Source organism: Cajanus cajan, chromosome 8 (genome assembly GCF_000230855.2).
Source record: "Cajanus cajan strain Asha chromosome 8, NIPB_CcT2T_4, whole genome shotgun sequence".
In the NCBI taxonomy this organism is placed as follows: domain Eukaryota; kingdom Viridiplantae; phylum Streptophyta; class Magnoliopsida; order Fabales; family Fabaceae; genus Cajanus; species Cajanus cajan.
This window is the reverse complement of record NC_138524.1, coordinates 56,688,805-56,698,435: the sequence shown is the minus strand read 5'-3', so window position 1 is coordinate 56,698,435 and position 9,631 is coordinate 56,688,805. Positions and strand designations below refer to the sequence as shown.

Here is a 9,631-nt window from a genome sequence, read left to right as displayed (position 1 = left end):
AAGAGTTGTTGTAAATATATTTGAGCAATAAAAAATGGAAATGAAGAGTGTGTAAGAAGAATAGCCCTGAATGATATTTCTGTCTTGTTGGTTCATCCTTGGCAGCTGGCATTAGGCATGAAACAACACAGACACCAACACATCTATCTATTTTTTATGCATTTATAGAGACTGCTGCCTAACCCAATATTCCATCATGCATAACCCATCCTTTTCTTTTTTCCTTTTTTCACACTCCAAGAATTCTTCAATTCACCATGTGTTTCAATGTTCAAGTTCTTTTATTCACGTTTACCATTCTACTTTTACTGCATGCCACTGTGAGCTGTTCTTGGGAAACATGCTTTTAGAATTCTCATACTAGTTATTTATGGAAAAATAATTGGTATTATTTTTAATCAAAATTATTTATATTTAATATATATTTTTATATTATAATCTAATCACAGAATTTGTCCAAATTTTATTGTCATCGTCATGATTTCGATGATCAAAATTATTGCTTTTAAAAATTGCATTATATTCTATTACTTTGTTACTTGAGTAAAAGTTACATTATATACGAAAATTGTTGATTTTAAAAATTCGAGGCAAAAGCCAAAATTCCAGAAAAATATAAACACAATTAACTCAATTTTTTTTATTACATATGACACCATACAAATTTATAATACTATTAAAAATTAGGATAAAAATATATTGAGCATATTTTACTTAAAAAAATATTTTCCATTTTTAACAAATACAGTTAGCATTCGTAATTAACATTAGTGTTCCATAAATGAGGGAGAAAAGGAGCTAGAAAACCAGTAATAGCCAATAGGCACGATGACATGAACTATAAAAGCACATAAAACAAAAGAAAACAAAACAATTTTGTCGAAAATGAAACCCGCAGCTACTTTTTGATCGACGCGTACGCTTGGTCTTGGTGTTCCCGCCGCCCCTTCTCTCTCTACCCTCCATTCATTCTTTCTCTCTCTAGAAACAAAACCATTAACAGCACATAACAAGGCATTATAAAACCCACCAACCAACCAAAGAAGCATTGAATCTTGAAGAAGCAAGCAATGGCCAAGTTCAAGAACAATGCCAAGAAGTTGTCCTACATCTCAGTTCCTTCTCAGATCATCAACTCCATCTCATCTTCTTCTCTTCAATCTCTACTTGAGTCCCCCAAGAAGTGTGCAAGGCACTCCAAGTTTCCCAAGTGCAGGAGCCCAAGACTCTTCCTTTTCACTCTTTTTTTCTTTGCCTTCTTAGCCATGCTCAAGTTTGGCTTCAATCTGGACACCCCATTTCCTCCCTTCCCGTGTGCAACCTCAAAACCCGAACTTGCAACTGCATCACACAAAGGTGGTGTTTTGGATGGTGCTGTGCCACAGCCTCTGATTTCCACTGTGCAGTTACATGCAGATTTTCCTCATGAAAGGGGTGAGGAGGTTGAAAAGAGTGAGTTTTGGGAGCAGCCAGATGGGTTGGGGTACAAGCCTTGTTTGGATTTCAGTAGGGAGTATAGGAGAGAGAGTGAAGGGGTTGTGAAGAACAGGAGGAGGTACCTCATGGTGGTGGTTTCTGGAGGGATGAATCAGCAGAGGAACCAGATTGTTGATGCTGTTGTTATTGCTAGGATTCTTGGGGCTGCTTTGGTTGTCCCCATATTGCAAGTCAATGTCATTTGGGGAGATGAAAGGTAAATTGAATCATTTTAACAATTGAAGAGTTGGTTTAGCTGATTATGAGTTGAACTTTTACTTTTTTTGGATTGAGTCTTCCTAAAGACCACCATTGAAGCTGAAACTTATGTGTAACTTTAGTTTCAATCTTGTTACAGGTCCAATTTTTTTGTCTTTTTTGTCTTTTTTTTTTTTAAGTAAATGTCACAAGTGAGTCTTTTATGATTTTTATTTTTCCTTATTGGTGTGTTTCCACGGTTTGCAGTGAATTTGCTGATATATTTGATTTGGAGCACTTCAAGAGTGTTCTTGCCAATGATGTGCGAGTGGTGTCAGCATTGCCATCAACACACCTAATGACAAGGCCTGTGGAGGGAAGCCCTCCACTTCATGTCACTCCCAGTTGGATTCGGTCACGCTATCTCAGAAGAGTAAGAGTTTTTCTTTTTTTCCTCTTCTTATGTCTTATTGCTGCGAGCATGCACTGAGTTGTACTTAGTAGTTAGTAGGCTTGAGCTTCCCCAGGTTGAGTCCTAAAATGTTGCCTATAGTTCTTGTCTAGCTTCATGTTAACTTCATATGGTAATTTTTATGGATGGCACAAAAATTATCAACAGTATCATAATAAGAGTTGTAGTGTCCTAAAATGTTGCCTATAGTTCTTGTCTAGTTGGATTCGGGCCGCGTGCCTTTATGTTGTCAGTGTATCAACATTTATCAATTCTGTAGTGCTAACTAGGACAGCTTTTACTTGTTAAGTATTGTTCTTGTTGAACAAGCGTTTAACATGATTATTCTCCTATATGCAGTTCAACAGAGAGGGCGTTTTGCTTTTACGTGGATTGGATTCAAGGCTGTCAAAGGATCTTCCTCCTGACCTTCAGAAGCTCCGATGCAAGGTATCCCAAAGTCTATATTCTAATGGAAAATAGGGAAAGACAGAAACATAAAAGTAAAATCATATGAAATGCATAACTCAACCTGTGGAACTTCCTTTATGTGCCAAATGCCAATTGATTATAGACTCTAAATATTCTCTCCAATCTTTCAGGTTGCTTTTCATGCATTAAGATTTGCAAAGCCTGTTCAGGAACTTGGTAACAATATTGCTGAAAGAATGAAAAGCAAGGGACCCTACCTTGCTCTTCATCTGCGGATGGAAAAGGATGTCTGGGTGAGAACTGGTTGTCTACCTGGTTTGAGTGCTGAGTATGATGAGATTGTAAACAGTGAGAGGATACAACGGCCGGAGCTCCTGACAGCCAGATCAAACATGACTTACCATGAAAGGAAGCTGGCTGGCCTTTGCCCCTTAAATGCTATGGAGGTTACCAGGTAGATATAAACCCTTCCATCTATAAATAGGCTTTAGGTTTCCACTAAGGGTTTGTTTGGATAAATTTTTCCAGAAACACTTTCAGGAGAAAAAATATGAAGAAAAATCAAAATAAACTTCTTTATAAGCTAAAACTAGTGTATACAAAAGTTAAAAATGAGATTTTGGCAAAGTTAATGGGAGAGATTCTACTAAATAACTCGTGTATAAATTGATTTTAGCTTATAAAAAAACTTATTTTATTTTTCCTTCTAGAAGTGTTTCTAGATAAGTTTACTTCAAGATGTCCCAAGTATTAGTGTGACAAGCTTTTCTGATATTTTTCCCCCTTTTCTTTTATAGGCTGCTTAAAGCTCTAGGAGCTCCAAAAAATGCAAGAATTTATTGGGCTGGAGGACAACCATTGGGTGGAAAAGAGGCCTTGCAACCATTAATCCATGAGTTTCCACATCTTTACAGTAAGGAGGATATTGCCTTGCCTGGAGAACTAGAACCATTTGCAAATAAGGCTTCCCTAATGGCTGCCATAGATTACATAGTCTCTGAGAAAAGTGATGTTTTCATGCCATCTCATGGAGGAAATATGGGCCATGCTCTTCAGGTATAGGATTATAAGCAATTCTTTAATTAGTTTAACAACTAACTGACTGAAAGATAGCTTAAACTTTAAGAAACTCATAGATGGATGTTTGCATAATTAAATTGTAATAATGCACATGTACTTAATCTAGACTCTGTTACAATTTCTAATTTTGAAACTGAATGTTATTTCAGGGTCACCGGGCCTATGCAGGACACAAGAAATATATAACCCCAAACAAAAGACAGATGCTGCCATATTTTCTGAATTCTTCCCTCCCTGAAGCAGAGTTCAATAGGATCATCAAGGAATTGCATCAGGATTCATTAGGTCAGCCAGAACTCAGGACTAGCAAGGCTGGGAGGGATGTCACCAAGTATCCTGTTCCAGAGTGCATGTGCAATGGCTCACATCATCAGTCCTCCTAATTGCACATTTGATATCAAAGCTTTTGGTACAAAGATTACATGCAAATGGATATGCAATGCTAGTTTCGGCAACCTGTACAATCTTGATCCCTTGTGAACTACTCGAGGTCACTTCCACGGAAACCACAGTTCTTAAGAGAACCATCATTAAGAGACATAAAGTCAAGCATGGCTATCACTATACAGGGGTACTCACATTTTTACTTAAATACACGTATGTATGTTATTATGCGAGGCGAAGTAGATTTTCATCAGTTGATGATAGGCTAAACTAAATCAATGCATAGCAAATCATTCTTTGATTCTTTATAGAGTTTGTATAGGATACATTTTACTTACTCTTGTTACGTGTAATTCTTTGTAGTACACTATCAAGCCTTGTACTGCTGTACATATCTGTATAAATTCTCAATTTTGTTAGAGTTATTTGCTCTTTCAAGATCACTTTGTGCTGTCACTTATTTAGCATCAAAGGTTGCAAATTAGAAGAAACCGAACGTGTGATTCGATTAGTTTTAAAGTATCTGGAAAGAAAGAAAATATTGTAAATATTCTGAGGGAAACTTTCATTAACATGAAACATACTGCATTATTGTGGTTAATTTAAATAAATTGATCTGGAGATGATACTTGCACAACAATATCTCCCAATAATTTATACATCATTTTTTTCATCCCTCTCCATTACATTTCTTAATGACAGAGAGAGATAGATACATAAAATGATGTACAAATTTTTTTATGGATTGTTGTAGATCAGGGTGTTGTGTGTGTGCGTTCTTCAGGAAGAAGTTACCTTGAAGGCTAGAAACATTACATTTGTTACCATACTATGTTTCTGTTTGAAGCATTACAAAAGTTTTTGGCAATATTATATTTCAGGTGTAATGTAATATTCACCTTACGACATACTTACAATTTCTCATAACACAAATCCTTGTATCTATTCTATTATATTAAGATTGGTGGGGACAACATTTGGCAGGTAACACTTGGGAGCTATTAAATGATTCGTTGTCCTTGAATGATCTTTGATTAGAATCAAGACAAAATACCTCTGATGCTATTTGGAGCAGAAACTTATTTCATTTTATGCCAAAGATAGGATTGAGGTGCCATTTGGAACCGTTTTCCTTTGAAATAGGATGTGTGACACTTGTTTTAGAATTCAGATGCACAAGGTGATCAAACAAAACATCAACAAAAATCAACTTTGCTAGTCCTGCAATTGTCAAATTCCAAATGACAGATTCAAAATAAAACTCCAAACTACAGAGCAAGTCACAGCCATTCTAAATGTATAGCTGGTACCTTTGTGGAATGTTCTGGCAAAAAGCTCGGATTGATCACCACCAGCTGTTATCCAAGAGATAAGCCATCGGTACAAGCTTTATACGAACCAATGTTTGGAAATTGGAGGACAGTGAGTTCAATTTAATTCATAATTATCTACTAGAGGAAATGAAATTACAGTTTATAACCATCGAAAAAGATAAAACTTACACGTAATTCCTTGGGTGGTTGACAGTGTTTTTAATCAAAATTAGAGTTTTATTCGGTAATTTATATCGATTTTTAATGTAAATATTTGTTTTATAATTCTAATCAGAAAACACTGATTAAAATAAAAAGACTTAAGAGAAGTCTTAAAATATATACCACCAAGTAGTCATGGAAATTTTTTTAAAAATAAATAACCCATCAACTGTTTGATTCTGATTTCACAACGACATTAGTATACCCACATGCTAACCCAGAATTAGCTTCTTGCAATTGACAATGCATGTTTTCTTTAAATAAGGTGATGTATAACTGGCAAGATCCATGGCATCATTTGCATGATGATAGAAGGTTTGACTCTCAGCTGAGCAACACTGAAAATCTGAACACATAAAATTAAAGAATGAAGCTTGACACAATATTTCAACTATTGACCACATAAGATGTAACTTCATCTGTATAATAATTTCTTGTTCTAACATATTCACTAATCCAATAATATCACCTCAAAGGTATATGCCATTTGAATGAAATACTGCATGACCAAACTGCATATTATAAACAATAACACCAAAAAATATCACCAATGAATGCTTATCGTGAGCAACAGACTGCTTGCTTTTCTGTAAGGGGGCAATTTTTTGAAAAATTCCTCGATTTAGTCGTGTTTCGGGAACATGACATGAAATATCGAAGTCGTGTTATTTTTTTTTTTGTCTTCTCCTGTGGTGTCACACACGCTTAACATATCATTCAATATTTTATAATAACAACGAATAGCGATAAAAATAAGTTGTCTGAACAAGGTTTTCAAAAAGTGTAAAAGAACATTTATCTTTTAGATCAGTGTTGAAGCTTCGCGTATTTCTGTTAAGCAGCATAAAATATAGTTAATTTTTTCCCCTTTACTTGACTGGTAGAAGTGATGCACAATAGAGATAAAGATGAATCAACAAACAAATTGAATATGAAAAACTGTTTGCACAAGAGGTGTTTTTAAATCACAAACGTAAAGGGTTTTTCATTGATATTTTTGCCGAAAAGTTTCTGATGAATATTTAGAGTATACATAAATACATAAATACATAACAACACACTTTCAACTACTTAACGGATATGATAACCTGGCTAACATCATTACATAACTAAACACACTCCAAAATGCATGGGTCTTGCATTAGAGTATACTGAACACAACTACAACATAAAATTTTAGATAAAAGTTCACGTCACAAAATATTGTTGACATGAGAAATTTCGGTAGTTTCAACAAAACCTTGAGAAAATGGAAACTCTTATAATTTTCAATAATAAAATCTTACTAGTAGTATGTTATCTTCTTTGGCAAGTGTACCAAATCATATAAATAGTTTAATGAAAGTATGAATATCGTCTTCTAAGGAACTTGTTTAACACTTTACAAGATCACTCGTTATACTAACTAAGCTATCAAAAAACAATAAAAATTTGATTTATTGTAGTAAATAATGTAAGCAAACAATGTGAATGTTATAAGAATTCTTTTTGTATTTTTGTAAACACTTAGGGTGCAAAACTTGATTCTAAAACAATATTAATAAATGTTGGAATTTGACTTCACTAAACCTTTCTCTCACGTTTATCAATGAGCTCATAATAGTCATCTTTCAGAATTTATCAATCCCTCTAAAAAATAACCAACCCTAATCCCTTACAAGTTGGCACCTAAGTTGCTAGATTAACCTATCAATCCCTTGCATAGTTTAACTAAAAAACCAACTTTCAAAACTAGAGTTTAAGAAAGACTAATGGCATTTACTCTATTCCTAGAAACAAGCACCATTAACGGCTCTATTTCCATTCAAAGGTTTAAAATCATTTTTCAATCTCTTAAAAACCTCAAGTTCACATAAACAAACCATAACAAACATTATGCACAAAAACAGAGCAATAAAACTAAATAACAACTAAGATTAATCACTTAGAGTTTACACATGAGAATGAGTTTAGTTACATCAAACCCCAACAAGGGTGAGATTAGCTACACATAAACATGTAGAACGCTACAAAATGATGAAGAAAGGAAGAAGCTTGATCTTGAAGGTTCTAGAGCTTTCCAACCGCCACACAGACTCTAAGAAAGATTCTCCATTATTTTCTCAAAATACCCCCTTTTAGGTCATAAAAGTTTGTCTTATCTGAATAATGACATGTTAGCATAATTCATGCTAAGTGTGAGGGATTGGTTTAGAAGGGAGTGACTTTTTGGAACACTAACACTCAACACCAATTTTCATGCTCAGGTTGAGGATTGAAGTTTGTTCTTTGACTTTCTGCCAAGCTGAGGCTAAGCGTGGATCTGAGGCTTAGCTGAAGACTTAGCCAAAAATTCTTTCTACTTTGAATTCACCACTTTGTCTTTTGCTTGCTTCCTTCTTTCCTAACTTTCTCCTAAACTACAAAATGGCAATCAAATGCTTATAAGTCACCTAAAAACATGATTCAAAGACAAAATGTGATCACCTATGAATTTAGATATGTTTTGAGTTAAAAACAAGATCTCAAGCTATTGGAAATTGATATAAGCGCTCCAAATTGGGTCATAAACTTAATGATAACATAACACTTATCAATACCCCAAACTTAAGATCTTGCTTGTCCCTCAAGCAAAGAAAAATAAAGGAACTAAGTTAACACACAACCTAACCTCTTAATTGAACACGAACACTGATAATAACAACAAACAACTATACATGTCTTCCAAGAGTTGAACACAAGAAAATGTTGACACTTGATCAACCAATTAATGTGGTGCCCGCACAATTTGATATCAAAAGTGTATTGCAACAGTTCCCAAAGGGACCTTGAAGAATAAACTCACTACAGCTTTTGTGATTATTGCTCCTAATTAGAGTGAAAACTTTGAGTTAACGTGTGATACCAGCGACTATGTTGTTGGAGATGTCTTGGGTCAGTGGAGGTGTAACGTCTAATAGTATAAATATTAACCCCAATTTTATACGTTTATATATTTGCAGATAATTTATATATATATATATATATATATATATATATATATTTTTAGATTGAGAAGGCAAATAAGTAATAAAAGAAAATTTTCAAACTCATACACATAATTGACTTATAATGACCTTAAAATATTTGCAATAATATACGTAATTATAAACTACTCATATCTTACATTATTATTTCCAATATTTACATTACATATTATTCTACTATTATTTAGAGTACATGCCTTACATGCTATATTTTTTTTTCTACTACTTTTCTACTACTACTACTACGATAGTATTTACATTGGTGGGGGAAATAAGTTTACAATAGGATTTGCATGATTTGCTGGTGGTAAAAAGAAAGTCACTATAATGGGTCCATCTATAATAGTGGGATTTTCTTGATTGGGAAAGAAAACGAACGAAGACAGTCTTATGCCTTAGAACGTGACTGAGTTGGAGATAGCGTCTACACTCCAATTACTCCCGGGAAAAACGGCAGTGATAACTACTATAAAAGGACCTAGAATGACTGGTAGATCCATCTATTTTATGATATATTAAATTTTTCACAAAAAGAAATAAGGAGTGAGAACACTTATCAAATAAATATAATTAATTAAATAAAGAACAAGATTGTCTATAGTAAACATAAAAATTAAATTTTTATTGTTATAATAAAATTTAAATTATTTTAATAGCGATTAGTCAGGATAAATGAACATTATTATAATATCAACCAAATATCAAACAAGATATTTCACCATAAGTCCTTACTCATTTAAATCCCCAAGGTCGAACCTCCAGCTACAAATAATTCAAACTTTATCTTCTATGGCCATAGAACAATATTTATTTTCATAAATACGTGAAAAAATAATAACAAAACGAGTCCAAGATATCACAACTATATCATAGTTGATTATAAATATATTTATAATAAATATATTTACGTAAAAAGAATATATTAAGAGTACCAATGAGATAAATAAATATAACAATCATTATAAAATAATTAAACAATATAAAATATGAACACCTTAACAATTATTATGGATAAAAATAATCATAGGTTAAACAAATAAATGAGGTTAGGGACACCTCACTAAATAAAT

At 33.5% G+C, this 9,631-nt stretch overlaps 1 protein-coding gene across 1 annotated transcript; it reads left to right on the top strand.

Moving 5' to 3' along the window:
- The first annotated feature begins 884 nt into the window (after nucleotides 1–884).
- LOC109787679 (O-fucosyltransferase 20) lies at nucleotides 885–4,459 on the top strand. Its single transcript, XM_020346222.3, has 6 exons — nucleotides 885–1,693; nucleotides 1,942–2,107; nucleotides 2,486–2,575; nucleotides 2,728–3,011; nucleotides 3,355–3,613; nucleotides 3,787–4,459. Exons 1-6 carry the CDS (start codon nucleotides 1,071–1,073, stop codon nucleotides 4,018–4,020), a joined length of 1,656 nt encoding a protein of 551 aa, XP_020201811.1. The 5' UTR covers nucleotides 885–1,070; the 3' UTR covers nucleotides 4,021–4,459.
- The last annotated feature ends 5,172 nt before the right edge of the window (nucleotides 4,460–9,631 follow it).

What these genes read in the sequence shown, in the direction of transcription:
- LOC109787679 (XM_020346222.3), top strand. Translation starts at nt 1,071, where the DNA reads ATGGCCAAGTTCAAGAACAATGCCAAGAAGTTGTCCTACATCTCAGTT. An exon ending in GTCATTTGGGGAGATGAAAG is followed by an intron (nt 1,694 to 1,941) that starts GTAAATTGAATC and finishes CACGGTTTGCAG; the next exon opens with TGAATTTGCTGATATATTTG. An exon ending in ATATGGGCCATGCTCTTCAG is followed by an intron (nt 3,614 to 3,786) that starts GTATAGGATTAT and finishes ATGTTATTTCAG; the next exon opens with GGTCACCGGGCCTATGCAGG.